This window comes from Muscardinus avellanarius (genome assembly GCF_963383645.1).
Source record: "Muscardinus avellanarius genome assembly, chromosome: 6".
Lineage (NCBI taxonomy): Eukaryota > Metazoa > Chordata > Mammalia > Rodentia > Gliridae > Muscardinus > Muscardinus avellanarius.
Genome location: NC_137791.1, coordinates 122,661,026 through 122,687,298, shown reverse-complemented (window position 1 = coordinate 122,687,298; position 26,273 = coordinate 122,661,026). Strand labels below are relative to the sequence as shown.

General features: G+C 36.2%; 1 protein-coding gene across 3 annotated transcripts in view; it reads right to left on the bottom strand.

Moving 5' to 3' along the window:
• The window catches only part of KCNIP4 (potassium voltage-gated channel interacting protein 4), a gene marked incomplete at both ends in the record, with an annotated part of 1,202,216 nt that overhangs the window by 953,381 nt on the left and 222,562 nt on the right, over positions 1–26,273 (bottom strand). The window contains one exon of one of the 3 annotated variants that reach the window (XM_080697133.1): positions 8,586–8,673. The exons of the other annotated variants lie outside the window; for them this stretch is intronic. Within the exon in view, the coding sequence (XP_080553259.1) occupies positions 8,586–8,673 (88 nt within the window). Of the gene's footprint in view, positions 1–8,585; positions 8,674–26,273 lie in introns of those variants that run through there. 3 annotated transcript variants of the gene reach the window in all.

The following is a 26,273-nucleotide window of genomic DNA, read 5'->3' as shown; positions in this document are numbered from 1 at the left end:
TTGGGCTAGTTTCCCTATTCAATGATACAGCCTAAATCCAATAATGTGATTTGAAAATGACCACACTAAATTATATGCACAAGGAAATATATTTATGTTATATATAAAGAAGTTATGTTTTAGAGAAGCATCTATGTAGTAAACATTGAGATCAGGGACAGATGGACAATTAAATGTTATATTTCTGTCTTTGAAAAGATTCTGATCTCCTTGATAGGACTTGCACACCAGACTCTGCCCAATGGAAAGTATCGGCGCACTTAAAGATCAAATGACATGAGATGGACAACTCATACCACAAGAGCTCAAAAGGAACTAAGTCACAGCATACCACACAGTGAAGCAGGGCTCCAAGGAAAAGAAAACTAAGCTCTGAACAGGTGTTTAACTGATGACTTGTGTGACATTCTTTATCTGATTTCTCAAAAGGCCACAGAGTGTCCCTCCAGATGGGCAACAGGACCCTCAGTGAGTTCTGCCAGTAATTTCTGTATTAAACGTGTAGTGTGAACATTTTATCTTTTTAACTAAACTTCCTTTTTCTAAAAATAACCCCAATGATCCTCTCTTCACAGAGATTTCTCCTTTCCCTTGTTTAGCTCTTTAATCACCTCGCCTCCCTCTGTCATCTATATGAGGAACGTGTTTCAAAGGCTCATTGCTTCACCCAAGTTGTCAATCGTCCTTGCCTATCCTTGGCAAAAACCACAAGAGCGAGCTCCCTCCTGCTTTCTGAAATCTTAGCATATGTTGCTGGGTTGCAGTAACTGCCTCTGATTAATTTGCTGCATTGGCAGGTAACGCGGGACGATTGGGAGTCATGAAAACAGAGCTTGCAAAACCACAAGGTTTGGCTCTTCATAGGCACTTAATAAATGTTGGTGGAATGAATAAGTAGAGATTGTTGTTAATGAAAACTAATACAATAAAATTGAAGTGAATTTAAAAGTTGCAGCCCTTTGTATAACTGTTTATTCTAATTGCCAGGAAGCATAATAATGATTAGGTATCCAATTATCACTAGTAAAAACTTAATTGGAATTAAACATATAAAACATCATATAGATACTAGATTGGTGAGAGTGAAAAACATTACCATTTGTCGAATGCTTGCTAGCAGCAGAACTATATATCGAGAGATTCACGTCGTCTCTGTGAGATGACTATTTCATAGTGTCTAGGTGGCCTCAGGATGTGGGATTAGAGATAAAACTCGAATTCCAACACACAGCTGCTCACCCCTGGGCATGCATACACAGAGATGAACAGAGACAGCAGCTCTCTGGTAGCCCATTCTTAAATATAACTTTTGTTTTTCCTATTTTAAGGTAGTTTATTATATTATGGTCATTATGACTATGATGAAAAGACATTAGGGGAAGCAAAACAGAGCCAGAGAGTGAGCCAGACATGAGACACATAAAAATGGGTGTCAAATGATGGGACACTATTTAGGAGATTCCTCTCCTAACCAAATCTTGATACACATATCTCTTTCCACCCTGGCCACCCATGCAGCTCCTAAAAATTAAAAAAAAAAATGAAGAGCTGAACATTCTTAGCCATTATTTTGTGTTAGTCTGCCGCTGAGTTTTATCCATGTGCCTTTAAAACCTTAAAGTGAACATTATTCCCAAATAAGGAATATCTTGAGACATCCTGATGCCACTGCAGTATCTCTCTCAGGCTGGAGAAATGGCTAACATTAGGCTGTGAGCCATAATTTGCAGGGGCTTGATCCAAACCAGTTTGTTTGCTAAACTGTTTGGCATTGGTTGCAAAGAGTACTTCAACAGTGATATATACCATCAAGGCCCGCTGGACTTTGCTTTCTACCACATGGAAGGCAGCTCCTTGGATCATAGACACTCCCACCCACCCCCAACACACAGAAGGATCCCAGTGCTGGAACAATGATCTTGAAGAGAACATATTCTTTATCAAAATATCCCTCAACATGCCTAGGAAACACAAACCATATATTACTGAGCTGTAACACAGTCCTGTAAAACAGGCATCACGTTCTTTTTATGTATCATTTATTTTGTCTGATTACAATGACATCCTCTCTGAGAAGAGTCAATTTTGTTTGAAGGTTTATTTTACTTCTAAAGTTTAAGGGACATACAGAGCATTTTTGGAAAAAGGTTTTGTGGTCAAAGGAAAAGATAAATAGGGAAATATGTGATATAGGAGCCCTATAGTTACCCAGGGATATGATTAGTCTTTTCATTCTACTTTCAGTATCTTTTGAGGAAAAGCAACATGAGCACTGTCAGTAAGCTTTGAGAAAGTCAGCCAGGAATGCTGGTATATGCCTACAAACCCAGTATTTGGGAGGCTGACACAGGAGGTTCATAGGTTCAAGGACAGTCTTTGTAACTTAGTGAGACCTTTTATAATTCATTGAGTCCCAGTTTAAAAAAATAAAAAATAAGGCTATGGGTATAGCTTAAAGATAGAATGCCCCTGCGTTCAATCCCCCTACTAAAAAATTAGATTCAATGATAATACAGTAGGAGAATACAAAATAACAAAAAGAACAAGATATTTTCTTGCTTAGAAAAATTTCCTATTGTCACCTGGGATGAACTTTTATAGTTTGAATTTTTAATGCCCTCCAAATGCCCAGGTATTAAAATTTTGGTCCCTATGGTGGTGCTACTAGGCAGTAGTGGGACCTTTAAAAGTCAGGGTCTAGTGGGAGATCTTTGGGTCATGGGGCATGCCTTTGAAGGTAATAGTGGGTCTCTTTCCACCCCTATCTCTTTTTATCTTTCATTTTCTGGCCATGAAGGGGGCAATTTCTCCCATCATGTACATCCCCCATGATGTTCTGCCTTGACCAAGGCTCTGAAGCAACAAAGCCAACCAATCATGAACTGAAAACTCCAAAAATGTTAGCTAAAATAAACCTTTTCTCATTATAAGTTGATTATCTAGGGCATTTGGTACAGTGGAAGAAAGCTAACACAATGTTATCCAGTGGAAGCACAAGCAGAACATCTGATGTCAGGAGGAAAAAGAGACCAGCATCAGAGTTTTCCCCATCAGGTCTCTGTGGACCAGTCGCCTCGCTGATCCTAAAGCCACCACTTCTGTACAACAGCCTTATACAATCAGTTTCCCTCTCCCTGCTCCAGAAAAAGGTCCTACTCCTTCCCCTTCCATAATTCTCTGTTACTAGCTTCAGAGTACATATTACCCCTTCTTGAATTTTTTCTACCCTGCTGGTATAATCTTTTCATCAAATTCTTTTTCTAAGTATAAGAAATTTTTCCTGCTATGTATATAACTGACACATTTCCCAATCAATGTACAATAAATATCCTCAGTAATCTTTGTCCTGTATTTTGAAACCTGAATATTTCTTCGAGTAATAAATGAGGCACTGATATTTCTGAAGGGAGCCCTGATTCCCTTAACTAAGAGGGACAAATGTGTCTCTTCCTATGAATATTAGTTCTTCTCTGTAGACTGCATGAAACATAATAATTTGTCAATTTAAAACACAACAGTATTAAACTGATCATGTCTATGACTGGGAGATTACACCACCTATTACTTTGAAATTGTCACAATAATAAAAACAGTCTTCTCTTTGAAAAAGAAAAGTATTTCTGGCTTATAGGCCAACATAATATACAAATTAAGTGGAAAAGAATATAGACTATGATACAATATAAAATGAATGTGCACATTTTCTTGTGAAATTAAAGAGGCAACCAGTAACTTACATATATAGGCATTCTTTTCATTGCAACCAGAAATCCTTTAATAAGATTTTACAGCAAGATAGAATTCAGGGAGCTTAATCAAGCTCCTAACACATGCTTATATATGCCACAACTTTTGAGTGAAAAGCTAAGCAAAAACAAAATAATTATTCGCCTACAGTTTATAAATGTCAAGTTTTCATGGAAAACCAACATAATATAATATAATATAATAGCATATTCATTAACAGCCAAGCTAAAACTATATTTTTTCTTCTTACTTGGAATGGTGTCAATCGAAGGCAGAACAATCTATGAAGACATATAAAAAGAAAGCTTTTTATATGAAACTAGATCACAAGAAAACATATAACACAGTGGCATTTTATTTGTGTTTAAATAATGCAAATTTTGCACCATGCTATAAGATGAATAATCTAAAATCTGAAAGAATGAATTAAAGTTAAAACAAAAATAATGGCTAGCATAACCAGAGCTGGCAGGTCAAGGGAATACATACCGCATATTCAACTGCCACATGGCAGGGCTATGTGAACTAGGAAATGGAAAGTCCTGCCAGTTTGGGGTCAGGATTAAATTTTAATTTTGTTAATTTTTAATTATATGAGGTCTTCAAGGATGCACCTTGTGCAGGAAGTTAGGGACAAGAGATAATGTGAGGATCTGCGGGGTGGAGCATATGATCCTGTGATTTATAATCATGAGAGGAAAAGAAAAAATAGAAAAAGGAAAAGCATTTGGCTAAAACCAGTTTCCATTAATTCTCTGATTTTGCTCTGGGTCACCTATATTTTTTCTCTGCATTTTAAAGATATAACATACAAGTATTTACATTTTTACATAATTAGCCTATAATGGCTTGACTTACTATATGTAACATCAATGGTGTCAAAGTAAGGAAAATGCTCAATGACAATTTTTGAAAAATGTGCTTTCTCTCTTTCTCTTGCTGTCCTTAATCTTTTTGTCTGTGATGGAATGATGAATTCCTATATCATTCTTTTAATAATATAATTTCATTACTTTTGAAATACTTTAATCTCCTAGTTAAACAGCACTTCACAGCTTAACAGAATGTCTTGGCTTAAATTGCTTTTGCTTCCCTTAGGTAAAGAGTTGAACTTTACTACACCTATAGTTTGCATTCCTAAATCCTGAAACAGGGCTCCAGGCAATATCCACTTCAGACATATGTTTGGGGAATTCTTAAGAATAGGAAAATATGTTCAGGGCTTGATTTTTGTAAAGAACACGTTGGACAGAATATTGACAAATGTCGCAACAACCTTCAAAGAAGTACCATAAAACACTCCATGCTAAAGTCCACAATTACAGAAAATACAATTCAGAACAGGATATCTCTAATATTACTTCCCCTTTTGTAATCTGTCAAGATAAATATGATAGGAAGTCGGATGTGTCCCCATGATATCATTAAGTGAAGTATTATACAAATTAAGTCAAGTATTGCTAGTCTTCAAAACTCACCTCCATTTACTCAGAACTACAAGGACATATTCGGTAGCAGTATCCTCTTATTCAGTTGAATATAATATGGCACAACAACGGGCAAGTCTCAAATTGAGAGAAAATAAGAAAAATTGAGCCCATAATTATTAAATTGATCCTCACTCTACTAAATAGAAAGCCATTGACTTATAATAGTTACCTATGGGTTTCTGTGATTTATCATTCACAACAAAACCTTTCAAAGTACTTACATTTTACAATGAACTATTTTAAAGTATTTATGTGATAAGTAGAGCCAAAATACCTATTTGTAAAATCTACTTTTATCCGGGCGTGGTGGCGCACGCTTGTAATCCCAGCATTCAGGAGGCTGAGACAAGAGGATCACGGTTCACAGACAGCCTCTGCTACTTAGTGAGGCCTCCTGCAACTTAGTGAGACCATGTTTCAAAATAAAGAATAAAAAAATAGGGTAGGATTGTAGCTTGGAGGTCGAGTGCCCCTGGGTTCCACCCCTAGACCCTCAAAAAAAAAAAAAAGGAAAAATGTAAAATCTACTCTTTGAAAAATGATTTGATGCAATAAAATATGTAAATAGTTTCTAGTAAACTGAATGAATCTTATGAATGCTGAAAATTTTTCAACCTTTGAATTTTTATTCTCTAACATAAAGATTATTAAGAAAAAACCAGTAACTAGGTCATGCATTCATGAGGTATCCTAGGCACTGCCAAAACTTACATGGAAAGCTCTCGAAAAAGGAAATCACTTCCCTTTAACTTGTGGTAATAGTAATAAGACCCATCACAGAGTGTTTGTGTCCAGGAAAATTTCTTTGCACTTCAAATTGGTTTCCCTTTTATTTGTTTGTTTATATAAGTGCATGAATCATTTTTTGTAACAAATAGAAGCAACTGCCAAAAATATGAATTGTATATCGCAGAATTTACATGTTTTTAAATGGAAAACAAAATTACTATTTTCTTAGATAATACCACTAATCAAAAAAGAAAGGTTAAAATTTGTTTGGGCTAAAAGAAAAAAATCATTCAAGGCATGTTCACACTGTTTTAAATTTCTGATAACTACAAAAGCATATGCTGATTTTTCAGGATACAATTAGCAACTTCTTCCATATCTAAACTTAAAGCAAATTTTTTAAACTAATTCAACTCTGCTTCCTCCTTCTTCATTAATTACTAGCTAAGGGACTTGAAAGTGCTCTAATGAATTTTACATTAGATCCCACAATATGAACAGTGTATATTATCATAGCATCTAGTAAGGGCATAAATTGGCTTTTCCAAGTAGAATTTTGAGCAGCTCTAAAGATTCTGGCTGGATTTCACAACATTTAATATATAAAGAATGAACAGAAAATAATTTTTATAGGAACAAGTTGTCATAATCACATTTCTCATGACATAAATCTACCCTACTACCTCATGATAATCTATTGGTTCTAGTTCTCAAGGTTCAAAGGTACTATCTTTGGGTTTTTAATCTCCTAGGCTCAAAAAAATATCCCATTTACACTGATTTCTAACTATGCAGTGAGTGAGGCTCAAAATAGTGCTACCATACTAGCTCTCCATAAATTCCACAGTATCTATTGCCAAGTAGTCATTAGACAACCTGTGCACAGTCTGTTAATTTTGACGCGATGCTTAATGGTTCTGAACTTTGCAAGCGTTTGCCATTTACTCAGAAAATTCTTTGACATCAGAACTTTAAGAAAACTACTCAATACATGGATTGAAAAAAAAGGGGCAAAACAGTACACCTAAGTCCAGTAAGAAACAGGTCAAATCCTCAAATTGTTTGATCAAAAAGAAAAATATAACCATTGAAACCTCCTGGGAAGCTATTTTTGGAAAATATTATTTTAATTTTACAGCAAGATAAAAGATCACACATTGAGAATTGGAGAATGAGACATGGTATCCTAAATGCTATGCCACCTTAACTGGAATGTTTAAAGCAGATATACAAGTAATGCCAAGGTCATACTGAAGGGATTAAGAATTTGTAATATGAATTCAAAGAGTAGGTTGGAAATAAAATAGAGCTTCAGGTTGCAAAATTCAGGTCCGAGCTCTCAATAAGTATTCATTAAAACCATCAAAAGTGCCTAAAATGTGTAGCGTTTAAAGATTATCATCTGCATATTAACAGTATCATAATATTAGGATATTGACAATCTATTCAATATCTGTTAATATTTAATAATGAAAACTGAAATAACTCGATTGTCACAGTTATCCTTTCAAAACAAGTTTTCTTTTCCATATTATCAGTATATTCCTATATACAGTTGAGTTAACAGCCATAGTTGTCTAAATTAAATATTGCTCAAATGCACCTCTTAACCTTTCATCATAGTGTATAGGTTCCTCTCCTAACTTTTCTTTCTAATTATTTAAAGAAGCACATATAAGTTAGGATTTGAAAAAGTAAAGCTGACAGTAGTTTTCTCCAGGACCAAGATCAAAGTGTGCTATTCTATTAACCCAGCTTTGTTCTCTCCAAAGTTTCATGATCCATTTTAAATTTCTGTTATTAGTGTCAATTAATTTTGGTCTCACCTGTCTGGAATGATGATATTAAGAAAGTGATGGGTAACAGAAATGTTGGTTTATCCTAATAATTTTAGAACAACACACACACACATATGCTATTCTAACATTATATATATGTATATGATACATATGTATGTATATGTATATGCTACCAACACTGTGTGAAATAGAGTGTCTGTTTTGATTATGAAAATTTTTAAACATTTAAATCCAGTGCAATGAAACGACTATCACACCTCAAACCCTCCCTGGACATTTTACTCTTCAGCCCTTTACACATTCTGCTCACATTTTTCAAAGAACTCAAAATTCCAAAAGAACTGACCCGTCCTTAACTCTTTCACTGCCGAGCTACATGACCACAGACTAAAAACAATCTATGCATTATAATGCTCAAAGAGTTCTAGAGAATTTCCAAATGCCTGCAGGCAAGATAGCTATGTGCTTTTCCAGTAAACTGCAGCAAGCAGGATCGAGGGGGGAAATTCTTCGCCCAATCATGCTTTTTTAAAAAAATCTTTTCATTCTGCAGACACTACTTTCTCAGACTAAGGCACATCTAACAGTACACTGCAATGAAAACATAAAAGATACATTCAGAGAGTCCAGTTCTACCCCAAATTAGAGCTGCACTGCACGCCTCTCTAGAAACGTGAAATCTCAGCAAACACTCCCAATTACATTTTATTGACATCATTAGAAATAATGACAAGACAGAAATAGTGAGCCTTTCCCACTCTTTTTCAACTTCGTTACCACACTCTGCCAGCTTCAATTAAAAAAAAAAAAAAGTCATTACCTGTATGAAGAGAACCTGTTAATAGCCTGAGGAGGTACTGGGCAAATTTCAATATTTCACGTTTACACCGTTTCCTACAGCCACTCATGTTAAGCAACAAGGTATTCCTCTGAGGAGAGCCAGAAGTCTTTGCCAATGGGGGTGGGGGGAAAGACAGTCTCTGAGGGAAAACTTCAGTCTCAGTTTATGTCACAGGCTGCCTTACAACTCCTGTGGAATTAGCTGCAAGTGACTGGCTCAGGGATCCCTTTAAGAGGCTAGAGAAACAGGAAACAGACAGCGGTAACAGGGTGGAGAAGACGCGCTGCTTCTCAGGATGGTTCCCAAGTTCTGTGGCAACAGATAGGCTGCCAGTTCACACGTGCAGAGAGCGGCGCCGGTGCGGCTTAGCATCCCCTCTCCTGGAGCAAGAGCAACCTCGCAGATGATTCAGGGGGAGGCGGGGCCTGGGATGCCAGCTCATCAATGAATCAGCATGCAAGCAGGTGAGAAGACAGATGACAGGTCACTGGGTCCAAAACCCTCTGGAGACCCACAGAAGATCCAGTTAGGCACTCCAGTCGACAGGGAAGGAATGTCAGGGTCCAAGGCTGTACAGAAATGGTGCCAGAAAATAAAGGGGACATTGGAAACCATGCTGCTCAAGGTCAGACATCAGACAATTCCCTGACAGTGTTAATCAGATTCAGAAAGCCTAAGTGGGTGGGGCGGGATGGGGGGGGGGGCTCATTTGAGAGGCTGACCCTGATTCTATCTAAACAGAGAGATTTACCACCACAGAGGGGCAGTACTAGCTCTGGCACAGATAAATAGATTCCACTTTGTGGCTTCAGAAGTGGAAAACTAGCTGATACCTAAATTAGGCTGCATTTTTCAGCACTGCCCAGGTTCAAGTATTTGGGAGTTAGAGGGAAGCCTCTTCTGCTTTAAAATGCAGTAGCTTGGAGATTACAACTCTTGAGCTTTCCTCCAGAAAACAGAGCTAGCTATAAAGCAAAGCTGCTGTATTTTCCTGAGAGCAAGATCGGCCTCAGTTTCTCCTTATCTCCAAAAGGAAAACAAACTTGCCATCTCCCTACTGATTGACTTAGAACAAGCTTGATATTTTCACAAAACGATTTTTCTATCAAAGCCAACACTACAGAAGCAGTTGCAATGACAGCCAGAAAACTACAGACATGTCTTTGGAAAATTTTTTTTTTCTAAATTCGTGAGTGCCTTGGACAGTTTCTAGAATTTGTCTACACAATTAATTCTCCCAAGGTTTTTGTTTGGTTTTGCTCATTCTGTATAAATATTATCTCTATCATCACTAATAAATATGAACTGTGCAAGCTCTATATTTTAAATACCTAGAAAAACTCCCTTTTTCCTGACACTTGTAACAATTCTAGTTGGAACCAATATTTCCCAACAACACTATGTATGAATTATGTTTGGTACAATAAAAGAACACTCCTGGGATCATAGATTTAAACACATGTAGTGATGCCATCCCCTTCTGTAACTTTCCTATCCCTACCTGTATCAGTGTTCAGATCATTCAAAAGGCTCAGTGGAGCATTCTTTCCATATATTCCCCCAAACTTTACTTGAACATGTCAGAGATAAAAATAGATTCATATGCAAAGATTAGCAAAGTACTTTTGGAAGGTTCTGTTTTCACACATTTGGCATGACTGATCATGTCTACAACAAAGTCTAAACCAGGCAAAATAGGCTTTCACTGCTCTCCAAATTGATTAATTTTAAAGACTCATTCTCTTATCTATAAAACTGGGACCAAAATACCTATTTTCTTTATTTGTTAAAAGGTAAAACAGATAGTTTTGGGGTATTCTTTTTTTTTTTTTTTTTTTTTTTTTTGGCTGTAGTGGGGAATCTACCTCTGAGCTACAACCCCAGCCCTATCTGCTATTACTTTTTTTAAAATAACAGGGTCTCACTGAGTTGCAAAGGGCCTCACTAAGTAATAGCTGAGGCTGTCCTCAAACCGTGATCCTCCTGTCACAGCCTCCCAAATTCTGGGATTACAAGTGTGCGCCACCACGTTCGGCTTGTGCAGAAGCTTTTTAAAATACTATCTTTCTGTTTTTGCTTTTGCTACCTGTGCTTTTGGGGTCCAATACAACAAATGATTGTCCAGACCAATGTCCTAGGGCTTTTATCGTATTTGATCTAAAGAGTTTAATAGTTCCAGTCTTATATTTAAGCCATTAATTCATTTTAGTTTTTTTTTATATAGTATGAAATAGGCATCCAATTTTATTCTTCTCTATGGAGATATCCAGCTTTTACAATACTATTTCTTAAAGAAATTGTCCTTTTCCCAGAGTATGCTCTTAGAAACCTTAGTGAATCCACTTCTGAGTATATATTCAAAAAGACAAGTTAATATATCAAAGTGACATTTACACTTTGTTCATTTCAGCATGATTCACAATAGCTCATATATAAAAGCAATCTAACTGTCCATCAATGGATGGGTGGGTGAAAACAATGTGGCATATATCTAATGGAATACTATTCAACCTTTAAAAAGAAGAAAATTCTGGCATCTGTGACCATATGAATGAAACTAATTGAAATGCTAATTGAAATAAAGGAAAAAAATACTGCATGATCTCACTTTTGTTTGGAATCTAAAAAAGTTAAACTTAGATGCAAAAAGTAGAATGGCAGTTACCAGAAGCTGAGGGTAAGATGTAGTGTGTGGGTTAACAATGGCAAAAGGGTACAAAGTTTCAATTAAATAGAATAAATAAATTCAATAGAAATATTATACAGCATGATGAGCATAGATAATAATGTTATAATTCATATTTCAAAATTGCTGAAAGAGTAGATTATAAATATGTGCATCACAAAAATACAAAAAGAATAAGTGATGTGTAAATATTAGCTAGCTTGATTTAAAATGTTATACACAGATACACATTGCATTGTACCCCATATATATATGTGTGTGTGTGTATATGTATATATATATATGTATATATATGTATATATGTGTATATATATATGTATATATGGCATATATATACTATTATGTTAGTTACAAATTTAAAAATAAAAAAATAAAAAATGAATATTGTAGGTTGTTCAGTGAGGTAAAGAAAATCCAGAAGTTCTATTTTAGGCCAGACATTGTTGTACACACTTATAATTCCAGTATTTGAGAGGCTGAGGAAGGAGGATCACAGGCTCAAGGACAACCTCAGCACTTAGTAAGATTCTCAGCAGCCTAGACTTAGTTGCAAAATAAAAATGAAACAGGCTGGGTTCCACTCCCACTACCACACACACACACACACACACACACACACACACACACTTCTATTTTGAGCATATTAGAATTGACGTAATTCAAAGTATACCTATGGTAGCTCAAAGTATACATAGAATCATATTATAGATGGATATTTAAATTTATTCATTTAAAAAGACTCATTAAAATGGGAATTATCACTCCAAGAATCTAAATGTCATAAGGATAAAAGTGAATGTATTAGGTCTGGGGACAAAATAGCATAGATATTACCATTGCAGAAAATTTGGATAAAGTGCGCATTGGCTCCCCATCATTTTCTTGAAGTTGTGTATTAATCTATAATTATACCCAAATGAAAGGGATGATTAAAATTTTATATGTTCTTTTTATAAAATACACATTTGAAGACCTAAATGGGCTGCTGTTTTATATGTTGAGTATATATAAGCGAATCAAACAGAAAAAAAAATCTAATGAAGCTTATGTTATCACAGAAAAGAGGTGTAAGGGATTCCAGATATGCTAAATGATAGCAGGAAAAGTAAAGTGGGTGATCACAAAAGTACTTATGAGGAAGTGGCATTATTTTTAGGAAAGATCTGAAAGAGGTACAAGGATGAGCCATCTGGCTATAAAGAGTGTACATTCGGGCCCTTTATCTGTACCTTTCTCTGCAAACCTAACTTTCTTTAGCCTTGAAATAGTCATCCAATACTTTGTGGAAACACTCAAATTGAGCCCTCTAAAAAGGCTTATTTTTCACATTGAGGCCCAGATCACTGATATAATCCATCTTCCCTCTAGGGAAAGCAGTGACTAATCACCAGTGTATTAGCTGTTTGCAAAGAACCTATTACATCTACTTTTGTATTATTGGGGAGCTATTAAATGTTGTTAATTTTGTTTAATGCTATCCTCAAGAAAGAACAAAACATAATTAAGAAGACAAAAAAGTCAGAGCACCAGAAAATAAAAAGGAAACTACTCTTATTTATCAGCTAATTTGGATAAAATAAATCCACTATTTGAAATAATATAATCAAGGATATCATCTAGGATATATTGATATTGAAATAATATCAATAATCAAATGTGTTTTAGTGGTTCAGAGATGCTTCAGAAAAGCTACTGTCATTTATAGATAAATGTGAGAGAGCCTTACAACTGCTCACTAGTGATCAGGAATTTTCAAGATAAAATCAGTTAGAACTTTCGGCACATGGTTCATGGGCTACTAAGGTTCCTTGCTGTAAAATTACAACCAAATTTAATTTCACTGCAAAATGGATAAGAATGGAAGCTCCTATGATGTGTTATGACTTCATAAGCAACTGGTCTTGGTAAGCAAGTTACAGAGGGATTTGAAAGCGTAAGTTCATTTCAAGATGTATTTCTCCTAATTAAATTTCAGAGGATTCAGAGGATTTATTTTTTCCTGACCAGCTCTTTCAGAGAAATCCAAGTCTGAGTAAAACAAATCTGAAATGCACTTGGGCGACCCTCATTGTTCCCTTGAGTGGAAAACTAAGTATGTCTGATTGATTAAGGAGCTTGGCTCCTCTTCAAGGAAGGAAGAGACTGTGATTCCAAAAAGACTCTTGTCGTGGTGGATTTTTCTCCCAAGTCTCAGAACATCTCAGGGTATTCTATGTATCTTGGTGGGAAAAGATATTGCTATGCTTTTCAAGCTGTTACAAGTTGCAAAATTAAACATGTGCAGCATGAAAATAGTACACCATAGGGGAGCCAAGAGAAGCAGAGCAGAGCCTTGGGGCAAAGTCACAGGTAGGTCTGGATAAAAGACCAGACTCGCTGGTGTCCATTAGAGAGGGATGTCCCTGACCTGGTCCGTTAGTATTCCTGAAGCACCACTCTCTGCCTCCTTCAAGGAATAAGAAGCTTGCCAACACACAATTACTGTTTGCCTCAACTTCAGTGACAGCTTTGGGACTAGAAAGGAATTCAAAACCAAATAGACTGGTAGAAAAGCCCCCTTCAATGTGCCTATGTCAAGACCAACCAAAAAACATCTAATAAGGATTCTAGATAATCCCTACAATTTGCAATTACAGAGGTTGGCTATCATACTTTAAATGCCAACCAGTGGAGATTAAACCATTGGTATAAGTATCAGAGTTCTCATAACCTTGATATTTAGGAGGAAAGATAATAAAGACCAAAGTACGTAGTACTAATTTTGAGATTTAAAAAGCAAAAATCTTGGAGTGCTGAAGAAGGGATTCTTTTTTTGTATTTTTTAGAAGATGATGTAGAGTTCCTTTTGTGTTTTGTTTTGTTTTTTTTCCAAGAGGGAGAGTCACCATTTGTCACGTGCAAGTGTTCTGGGGTAAGTAAAAAGCATTGGTGGTGTAAGTATACACTTTGGAGGAAGAGACCACTGGAAATATGCACCAACCAGAGCTGAAACTCCCTCAGTGGGACCTCAGCCATCCAGAGCCCTGTCTAGTGGCCTTACCAGGATTGTTAAGGGAGAGAGGAAGCAGTGTGTTTCACTGATGGAGAGCCCTGAGCCTCAGAGCAGATGCATGTGCTATACTTAAAACAACATTAGATGGCCTTGGACCTGCCCACAGCAGATGTTTGGCATCATGGATGTGGACATTGAAAGGAGTTTCAATGTCATTCTGTAGAACGTCAAAGGAGAAGAGGCTGAAGGCACAGAAGGGGTCAAGGGGTTGTGTTCCCAGGCACAGATTCACACCCAGTTTATAAGAAAAGATTATTGGATGTAACCTCAAGTTCAATATTCCACAAAATGAGGTCCTAATCAATATTCCAAAGAAATATATAATAACAGTTTTCTTTATGAGAGCCTCCCCTCTCTTTCTTTGGTAGGCAACATAAACAAAGGAACTGAGACTCTAATTTAGTGCTGGAATAAACATCAAATTATTTGCCTTAACTCATATCCATTTCATTCCACTATTTAGCAGCGAAGTAGTGTACTGCCTGATAAAGCATATGTGGTTAAAATGACTAATTTCCAAAAAAATTAATAGAGGGAGGGAAGAGAATAGCAGACTGGACCTAAAGTTTAAATCACAGATGTGGCCTAATTGCTTTTAAATACACTGGCCACTCCAATAACATGTGAAAAGGCAAAGTCTCCAAGTCTGTATGAGTCCATTAGACCCCAATAGACACCACTGCAGGATGGCCTGCAGTTGATGTCTTCTGTTGAAGCTACATGAACATTCAGATTGTTTTAAAACTGCCTATTGATTGCCTTTGATAGAACTAAAGCTGAGGCTTCCTTGATTTGCTTGTGATTTGTTTTGAAATGGAAAGCTGGGGATGCATCACCAAGACCACATCCCAGCCTCTCATTGATCTGTGGGTGGTTTTAGGCAGACATTTCAGGCAGTTTCCAGGGACTATTATAGAACCATCATTCTGTCATGTTGAGCTTGCAGTCTGAATTTTCACTCCAGAGTATAGGTGCTGTAAATTGCTTTCATTATTGAAATTCTGTGGTTTTGAGAACTCAGGAGATAATACCTTTGTAAGGCTCCCTGTCCCATGCTCAGTGATTCTGAGTTTATATGTTGAAGAGGAGAGCCAAGAGTTCTGAATCTTAAGTATGCATTCCAGGTGGTACTAATGCAAATGAACTGAACACCATACTTGGAGAAGAACTGGTAGGAGTATGGATAAAATTCAGTGGATAAAGCTACAGGATCTCCGTAAGCTTAAAGCTCACACATGTACATCCACACACACTCACATAACTACACACACAGATTATATATATATATAATCTGTGTGTGTAGTCTAATATATATACTATAAGAATATAACTTTAAAGCATATATATATGCATACACATAGATACACATTTTAAAATTCTTATATAATTGTGGAGTCCTGTTTTCTCTCATTCCCTGGTGAGGTAAGATCTGAGAAAAAGCAATTTTGAGTCATTGGTAACTAGGTAAAGGGTAGAGGGATAATAAAAAAAATGAGTTAAAAAGAAAAATTGATTTATTGACCTTTCTCTAACCCCCGTCCAACACATATAACGATGACTTGATTCAGCGTTTACTGAGTTTCCATTTACCAGGCAGAGGTTGGGAATTTAGTTTCAGATGATGTTAAGACACATAGGGAACATTTATAAATGCTGATGTAGCATTCAGAAGAAAGGTCAGGGTAAAAGGTCATATGTCAATGTCATCCATGCAAAGTGTCAGGACTGATAGGGAATCCCTAAAGAGATGGAGCTGCCCTGCAAGGCTGTTGGCACCTTGCCTCAGTTTTGAAGGGCAGGGCCATAGTGTTCAATGAGATTGAACTGCCTTACCCTATTTATTTATCATGAAATAGGCGCCAGTTTTTTAAAAAGAGGAGATAGAAATCAAAAACAGATAAAAAGGTTAAACTAAACAACAACAACAATAAACTCCAAAGAACCACTCTATAAAGATGATAAATAAGGATAGTATTAAAACAAAAGTATTCTGGAATTGTTCAATAAAAAGGATCGTTCTGACTTATGTAAACAGCTAGGAATATTAGATGCGAAGACATTATATAATCATGGAAATATATTTACTCAGTGAGGATATATCAACACTCAGTTATAATTCTTGGTGTAAGTAATCCCTTCTGTGCTAGTTTTCACTGAAACTTTAATTATAACTACACTAATGTAATAAGCCAAATGTCAATAAAAGCAACACATATCATAGTCCAGCATTTAATAATCTCCCACATCGTGTTATGACAACCTCCAGGGCTGCCAGCACATGCACTTTCATATCACATCCTTGGAGAGCATACTCTGGCATTCACAAAAGAATCAGCAACAGAAAATTGCAGCCAACCTCCCCAAACTCTAGAGTCTTGTTTTGACTTACATAACACACTTGATTATGGAGAAAATACACATTTCTTTTGGATATCAACTTGCAATTCTACATTCATTTTTGACTATGTGAAGGAAAAAATGGCTTGAATTTTCTGTGCCTTCTGAATGTCCTTGAGTGTATCCTAAGGATGAATTCCCAAAGAGCAAACTGAAGGGGATCTCTCTGTACAAGCTCCTTTGGAACCTGCCACCATAGCCCCTTCTCATCAGAGCAGGATGATTAAATATTCAGGACCTTGCCTGGTGGTGCAGAGCAAAATGCAAGGCTCTGACCTTCTCCAGGAAAGTCAGTCAGGGAACAAATGTGTGACAGAGGGTGACACTAACCATGTGCTGTAACTGAAAACCACCTAATGCAGTTTGCATGTTACACCCTCTCCAGCACAGTCAATGCACCGTTGAACTCACACTGCAGAAAATGTACTAAAAGCCTTTTAAAATGAATTTTGCAAATTCATATGCAGATCCATCCACAGCTGACCCTTGACTCCTTGTGAATCTTAGAGCCAACACTTGTTAGAAGCTGACTGCAGAATGAACACTGGACTCAGAGTCAGTCTGTATGTTGGCTCTCTCAAGGACTGAAGCTGGGTGAGACTTGGGGGGGGGTCTCAATTTCCTGATGTTTAAACCAAGGGATTTATATTAAGTAATTTCAGTTTCCTTTCCAGGTTGAAAACTAAATATCTACAAATAGAATTCTACACAATTTTTAAATGGCCACAATGTGTACTATTAAACAGATATACTCCTGTTTATTCATCCCTACCACTGCAGATAGATATGCAAGATATTTCCAGTTGCCCCCACAAACAATACTGCATAAATAACCCCATACACGTATGCTTACAATTTGAAGCTTTCATTTCTACATGCTGTGTGACTAGCTGGAGGCATTCTTTCTATCTATCATTAAGGAAAATGGTAAGTGAAAAATATATGTATATAATATGATTCTATTTTTACAAAACAAAGCGACATCCTCTAGGGTTGTGTATTTAATTGTTGTGCAGTAGTTCATTGGAGAGAGAACAGAGGACATAAGGGGGTGAAGACTGCAACAAAATGGATGTTCTCACAATGTGATGCTAATATTCAGAAAGAAATCTCTAACCTTTATGAAAATATATAAAGCTTAATAAGCTTCTATGAAAATGATGAAAAAAACACTAATTTTATCAAATGGTAAAATATATGCAACATTTAGTTGGATCCCTTCTGTTTTTTTTTTATACAGCTTTTGCAAAGAAATGACATTAAGACGAAAAGGAAAGTAATTGGACCATGATGTGAACTTCCAGGAGAGACTCCAGGAGTACAAAGTGTCAATGGAATCTATTTATTTTCTATGGGCAGAATATCACAATGAGAAAATTTCCGGCATTTTCTGAATTACACTACACACACACACACACACACACACACACACACACACACAACCAGGTTTAACCCTCAGAAACTCAACCCCAAAGAAAATGGGGAAAATGAAACTAAGAAAGACTGAACAAGTTACTTATATTCTTTTCCGTAGTAAGCATCACAACTTAAATGTCTGCCTCTCTGCTCATCCTAAAATCCTAAAATTCGCACTTTGAAATTTTTCAAAATATCGCAGCCCACCTCTCCGTCCCTGATACACCCTCAAATCCAAATTAATTGTTGATTTGGGTTAAGACATTGAAATCTTTCTTTACTACTATGAAAGCCACTGAAACTACAAAGATAAATCTGCATTTTGAAAGTACTTAAAAACTTGATTATGCATAAGAGTAAGAGCATATTTTGATAATATTATTATTATTTTTTTTGGTGGTACTGGAGTTCCTGGAAGCCCTTCTACCTCCGAGATACACTCCCATGGGCTACACTCCCAGACCTATTTTTAACTTTTTTAATGTGGAAACAGGGTCTCTTAAGCCAGCAAGGCTGGCTCCGAACCAGCACAATCCTCCTGTCTCCGCCTCCCAAGCGCGGGGATTACAAGCGTGCGCCAACGCCCGGCATGATAATATCTTTATCAGTCTAAAACATTTATAAAAGATGATAATTTTGAATGGGATAATAGATACTATATTTAGAGAGTTTAATAAGAGAGAGCTGAGCAAATTTTAAGAGGGATTTCTTGTATATTGTTTATTATTATTGTGTCATATGTAGCAGTTCTTTGTATGTTAGAGAAACAGGATTAGGAAGGGAGCCTCAATTCTTTATCAGTCTCATAGGTATGTTTTCAGTATTTTATAATGAGACTTTTAGCAAAGGATATTTAACTCCTGAGCATTTGGGTATGTTATGAAGAGGGAAGATAAATTATTCTTATAAGGCAGTTCCTATCAGCTCTCATGTTCCCTTCTCCCCACAGAAGGAACGAGGTAAGCTACCCATACCTTTCTCCTGATATAACCTAGAATTTTTTTTTTCATTCTGCTGCTGAAACACAGATTCCTTTTCACAAATGTTCATTACAGCCCGTATACCACAGGTCCAAGCCATGGGCAGCTGCTATGGGGTAGGATTTAAGGGAACGATTTCCATTTTGAAATCTAAAAAGACTAAGCTGTCATAGAGGATATTAGCCAACTTTGTCTCCATTTTCTTTAAGTTTCTCAGTATGTGTTACGCAGAAGACAAGGTTATATGGGTGTTCACTATACCATCGAACACCTCAGATGACAGCAGGATGAGCCATCCATAGTTCCTGGGATGGCTTTCACGTCTTGCCTGTCTTTGTTCCAGTAATTTTTTTTGCTACTGTAGTGTCTTTTGAGCTCTTTTTATATTGTGGATATTAGCCCTCTATCAGAGTGGTGGCTGGTAAAGACCTTCTCCCAGTCTGTAGGCTTCCTCTTTTTTTTAATTTTTATTGGTGTATTATATTCATATATCATATTGGGGTAAAAAAAAAACTTGTGTGTACAGACATACACACATCACTGATTTAACCCCTACCCAATTCCCACCCTATTCCCTCCGCTTCCCTCCTTCCATTGCTTGGCTTAGTGTTTGACTTCGATATGTTTAATACATTGTATGTTTTAGAGATTTTCCTCTTCCCCCCTCCTTTCTTCTCCTTTAGGTTATCTTATTTGCTCCTCCATAGTATTTCCTTTTTCATCTAGAGTTCCTCCTATGACCCATTTCTCCCTAACTCTCACATATTAGGGGAAGCATCTGATTACTTACTTTTTGTGACTGACTAGGTTCTTGTTGGTTTCCTTTGATAAGAAGAAACTTTTTGTTACATTATGTTAAGTGAGGTCAGCTAAGCAGGGAAAGAGGAGGGACATATGTTTACTCTAATATGTCCAAACTAGGGAGCATTGGGGATACCAGAGGGACTCCCAATAATGGAGGGGAAATCTCAGCAAAGCTAGAATGGAAGGATAGGAGAGGAAGAAGGTTGAGGTTGATTAATGGAAAAGCTACATCCGAATATGTGTAAAAGTATAAATATAGCATGGTTAACCTGGACATTCATTGTTGGGAGGGAGGTAGGGGAATGGGAGTGGGGAGAGAGGGCATCAAGCACAGTCTAAATGAATACCATTTTTGATATATTCCACATACAAATAAAATTAAAAAATAAAAAATAAAATGTCTGTTTCAATTTTATCATATGTAAAAGTAACTAGTAATAACCACTAACATACATATGCAATAAAATTTATGTAAAATTAAGTGGAAAAAGTGTATATGTTAGGTATCTGTTATCCAAAATACATTTTGTCAAAGTCAAAGGAAGTTATCGCTGCTACTATTATTACTATACCCCACACAATGAAAAATATTATTTATTTTTATTTTATTTTGTTTTATTTGGGGTACTGGGTATTGAACCCATAGGCCTTCTACCTCACAGCCACACTCCCAGCCCTTATTTTTTCTTCTAATTTTGAAACAGAGTTTTATTGAGTTGCTGAAGGTCTTGTTAAGTTCCTGAGGCTGGCTTGGATCCTATAATCTCCTGTCTCAGCCTCCCAGGTACTGAGATTATAGGCATGTACTACCATGCCCAGCTAAGGATTCTTTTCTGAAGCAAATTTTAAACAGAGTTGGGGAACAGGAAAGAGCATCCCAAATCCCTGAAAATACATAAGAGAATCTTTTTGAACACTACTGTGATTATTATTTGGGTAGTAGGAGTTAGAACCCTTTTAATTAAATTAAAAGTTTGTATAAAACATAGTAATATATCTACAATCTTTCCTTATCATGTAAACATGAGTTTTAGAGTCAATAAGAAAAATGTACTAAGGTAATTGAACTTCAAAGTATAATAGCATATAGACAGAAAGACCCAAGGATAGACTTCATTTGCTTCCAAAGATTATAAAATTGAATGAAAATTGTCTGAGTATATATACATTTAACGACAAATGGTCCTCAGCTTTCATTAAATTCTGAAGTTTCTGATATTCTAAAATTACTCTATATGGAGGTGTTGTGCATAAGAAATTTATAAGTCATCAGCTTTTCCTCCCTTAGAAATGAGAGGAAAAAATTTAACTTACGCTATAAAAAATAGCTGAGTGCAACGTGTCGTCCATTTTTAAGATGATGGTTTCCTTTGATAATGTGATGAAAATTATGATCTTTCTCTCAAAATTTTTGGGTAGTAATCCATGGTGGCTTTACCTGCAATGGTTACTGGTAGTGATTCCTCACTCACAGAGGCTTAGAACCATCTGTCTCTCTTATTTTCACTCTTTTCTCTTTATACCACTTATATGATGTATTTTTTGCCATTTTTTGCTACAAGATAAATTGTTTTCAACTCAGTTTAACTAGTGTGGATTGAGTTTCTTAAGGCTTTCCTTATATGAAGTTCAAGAAATAGAAAATAATTTTATCTTCTCTGGAAATTAAACAGGAATGCGAATACCAGGGGTGAGCTGCATCTGTCAAAAAGTAGTACCTAGAAAAAAGTTATTTTATAAAAATTAATTTGATTTCTTTTGAAAATATCTACCGTTTTCATGATATGGTTTTCAATTTTTTTCTCTGTGCTTGTGGTATCACAACTACAAAATATATATCTTGATACATTATTCATTCAAGCATTTACTAAGGAACAGTATCTCTGATTTCTTTAAGATAAGCAAGATAAAAATTTAAAAGTCAGGCTTAGTGATACTGATATATAATAACTTGGTACTATAAACTATAATACATAAAAAAGGCTGATTATTTAAGATCCACTCATAGGTAACTTTCAAAGGTGTAGGTCAGGCCATCCTCAACCGCTTTGCCTTTATCTCAGAGTGTTCTGAGAAGGACAAGACAAGTGGATATACTTGGAATCTATCAAAATTAAGTGAACAAAATTTATTGATGTGACCATCTGAATATCACATTTTCTCAAATGATCTCAAGTTTGGGGGAAGCAGCTAAGGCTAAGAATGGACCAAATCATTTCTGTGATGGTCATCTAGTTCTCTAGGGGACCCCAAGTCTAGTAACCGAGTGTTTCAGTGCATATATGGAGCCAACCTAAAAGTCTCTAATTTCTGGAAAGAGGCAAAAACATCTAGTTTCTTGACTCCCTCTGTTAAGGGGTTATTATGTAAAATCATAGAGCTTAGTTATAAGATGATCTGATGGAAATGTTTAATTAGTGAATTAGCATCATGCCTTTTGCTTTCCAGCCTGGTTAACTCACCCAAATTCCCTCATTTTCAAAGCTAGTAATGACTCATCCTTGCCATGATAACACAGTTTTGTTAATGAGAGCAAAGGGCATAGCCTGATATAGCTGTCACTTCATTACCACAGCTGTTCCTCCTTCAAAGGTGACTAGTATGAAATTGGTGTAAGTAAATTTAGAATACTTTAATAGAAGCCACTTCCCTCCAAACCCAGGTGAGGGAGAGAAGCAAGTTCTTGTGCAGAGTCAAAGTGTTGACCATCCATTTAAAGCTGAAACTACCACAGTAGAGTTTCTCATTTTATATCTCTTTTTTGGAGATGTTCCAGGGATGCTTACAAATCTATTTCCTCTCTCACAGCAGATTATCAACTGAAACATTTTTGGGGGCCAAATATTGTGTTTTGGGGGGTATTGCTCTGTAAAGTAGGATACTTAGCAGCATTGTGGCCTTTACCTACTAAAGGTCAGAAATAGTTCCCAGTTGTGGCAATCAATAATGTTGCCAGAAATTTCTTAACACTCCTCATAGGAAATCACTTAGAATCACTGCCCTAAGCCTATGGGACTTGATATCTGAGAACAGTAAAAATTCTTCCTTAAAGCCTCAGTCAGCCAAATTCTATGTTTCATTTTGGCTCTACTAACTATATAATTTACTAAATACAAGCTACATCGGTCATTAGAATCCACTGGATTTTTAGGGTTAATCAAACACATGTGGGATTAAATGTTGAATATTTCATGACCCTCTAAGAAAGTCATTGTCTTTGCAAGAGTTAGAGCACACCATAAGCAATGGGACAATACTTCCTCAGTGGAAAACCCATTTTGAAAGTTCATATCCACCTGTACTCAGTTAGGAACTTAAAATTGGGGCAAGCATGTAACATCCAGAAATCCTGAACATCATTCAAATAAGTATCTTATTTTTCTTTCTAGGAATAAACTGATTAGACTTGGCACATATTAACCCCCATAACCTGATTTTTTTTTTTTTCAGTACTGGGGTTGGAACCCAGGGGCATTCTACCTCCAAGCTACACCCTTAGCCTGATTTTTTATTCTTTATTTTGAAACAGGGGCTCACTGAGTTGCAAAGAACCTCATTGAATAGTAGCTGAGGCAGTCTGCGAACCACGATCCTACTGTCTCAGCCTCCCAAATCCTGGGATTACAAACGTACACAATCAAGCCTGCCTCATAACCTGATTCATATTCCTGCTTTCTGACTTTAAATTTTTTTTATCACTGTCCATTTACATTATCCTCTATTTCTGCTTTGTAGCTCCCTATTTAACTGCAAGTTCTTATGTCTATTCGAATCAACAATTACTTGTTTTTCTGTATTTTAATGTAATGTAGCAGATCTATGGCACAGACTTGAGCTACATTCACTGGTCTCCCAGTCTTGGCATCTTGTCAATTCTTCTATTCTGCATGTTATCATGATGTGATGGTGAAACTCAGAACATGAAGAAGTGAGAGATTGCAGTATAATAATGGGGCAAAAAGAGAGAATGCAATGCACATTCTCAGAAATGTGCTGACTTCATAACTTCTTACAACACCGCACTAGAACACTGAAGCATAATTATCGTTTGTAGTGATGACTTTGAACCTCCAATAAAAATATGTATAAGAAGAGATAAAAGATCATACTATGCTTAGAAATAGTTCTATCTCATTAATATGGAAGCTATAACACCTCAAGGAATGAGCTTGAATTATCTGCAAAGTACACTTATTTGAATGCATATTTTCTAAATAATATATTTATTGGCTTATTTATATCCTTGCAGATAAGTGAGTTATATAAAACCACTCTTCTTATAGGCAAGTATTGACAATTACATATTCAACCCAAGTAATATTAAGTTCTTAAATATAGATCAAAGACATTACAAACTATCAGGGCCTCCTTCAAAAGCAAGCACATTTAAAATCACATTAAAGACATGTGTTTCTATTTTGGTAATATTTCCTGAATGTTTTCTTATCACATAGATAGCCTTATGATTACAGAAAGCCAAGAACATTAACACTAAATGATAAACTAACACAGTGTGAGGAATTATTTCATAAGGCAAGACTAGATCACTGATGGATAAATAAGACAGCTGGGTGATTATTTGAATGCACAACTATATTTGCCAAGGACTCCTCCTGAATTTTCAAATATCTGTTTTCCCAATGCTAATGTATTTTTTATTTCAGATGTCAAAAATTGCATTTTCAGGTTTGAATCCCTTGCAGCATGATCAATAGTGTGACTGCGTTTGTCATTCTTGGGGTGATAATACTCAGCAGCAAGGACTTCACCGACAAAGCAAGCAGAAGACTCATATTAAATCTTAGGACGCAGCAGACAAGCTAAGAAGTGCTCATCAAAGAAGTCATCTTTTCAGCAGTGAAGCCCCTATAGTTCTTAATCACTGGTGGTGGCTACTGTTGGAAACCAATAAGAGATACAAGCTATATTACCTGAGATGGGATGTAGGAATGAAAGTCAAGGAGAAAGAGGTGAAGGAGATAGAGAGAGACCTAATTATATTAGATACCCAGGAACTCCAGAATGAACTCATTTCATCTCAGAGGAACATAAAGAAATATAAAGGAATCAATTTAAATTTATTATCTGCCTGCTGCTTCTTCAGCTGTTGCAAACAGACTCTCCACAGAGAACCTAGAGGGAGAAAAGCATTTGCACACATTCTCCTGGTATGAACCTGTGGAGATTATGTTGACTATCAATGTAAATATGGATCTATGGTACTTCATCAGGACCAAGTTTTTTGTTAACCTCCCAATGCAGCCAAGTACAGTAAAAGTTCAGCCTGCATTTATCGAATAAATAAATGGATGCCACCATTCCTAGGCTCTCTAGAAATTCATGATGTAATGCAATAGAAGTTAACATTTGACCTTGAACTCTCATCAGCAAAGACAAGAACAAGCTTCTGTGTCAGGGAAAAGAAGAAAAAATAGTTAGAGGGTCAGTTACAGGATGCCTTTTCTACTTCTCTTAGTATCAGCTTATTCAACAACTGGGGATGAGAGATGGCATCTAATTTTTAAGGCTCCATTTAAATATGCCTTCACTTTCCTTTCATGCTTAAGAAGGTGCAATGGCTCAGCTGTGTTTAGTACCACATAGAGAACTGTCTGTAGTAAGAAGAGTACATGACTCTCCAATTTCCCCAGGTAAAATATAAATAGAAAAAAGTTGAAGAAAACAAAAGAAAATATTCAATCTTCCAAAGAAAAATGGAGTCTCACAACAACTAGATGTTTAAAATAATCAAACTAGACTCTATCTTCTTAATTCTCACACCTAATTCTGGAGGGCTGCTTAAATATATTTTAATTGAGAGAATGGTTTTATGGTTATCAATCTGTTCTTATAGATTTAAATGGTCATGTTTCATAGTAAAATAGAATGATTGGAAGCTGTTATGTAACACTAGAGCCATAATTCCAAATGTGATTAAACTGCTCAGTGAGCTAATGCTAACGTTTATGTTCAAAGTACCTTTTTTTCAGAATGGTGTAATGATATAGAGACAGCAATGCCAGGTCACCTCGATTTGCATCCTACCTCTGCCTTTACTGACTGTGGAACATTGGCCAAGTTACTTCACTTCTCTACACCAAAAGATAATGCATGATTGTTTCTGCATTTAGAAGTTCTGAGATAATACATATTTTCTTTTAGTTTTTTTTGCCAAGATTCAAATAATAAACATCAAAAAATAGGAAAAAATTAAATAGCAATTTAAAAACCCTATAAGTTCTGGGTAACAAGGCACTAAGAAAAAAGACAGAAGACTGGGTGCACCTTCAGTGCTATTCTTTTCAATGTCAGTTGTAATCAATAGTTTCCTA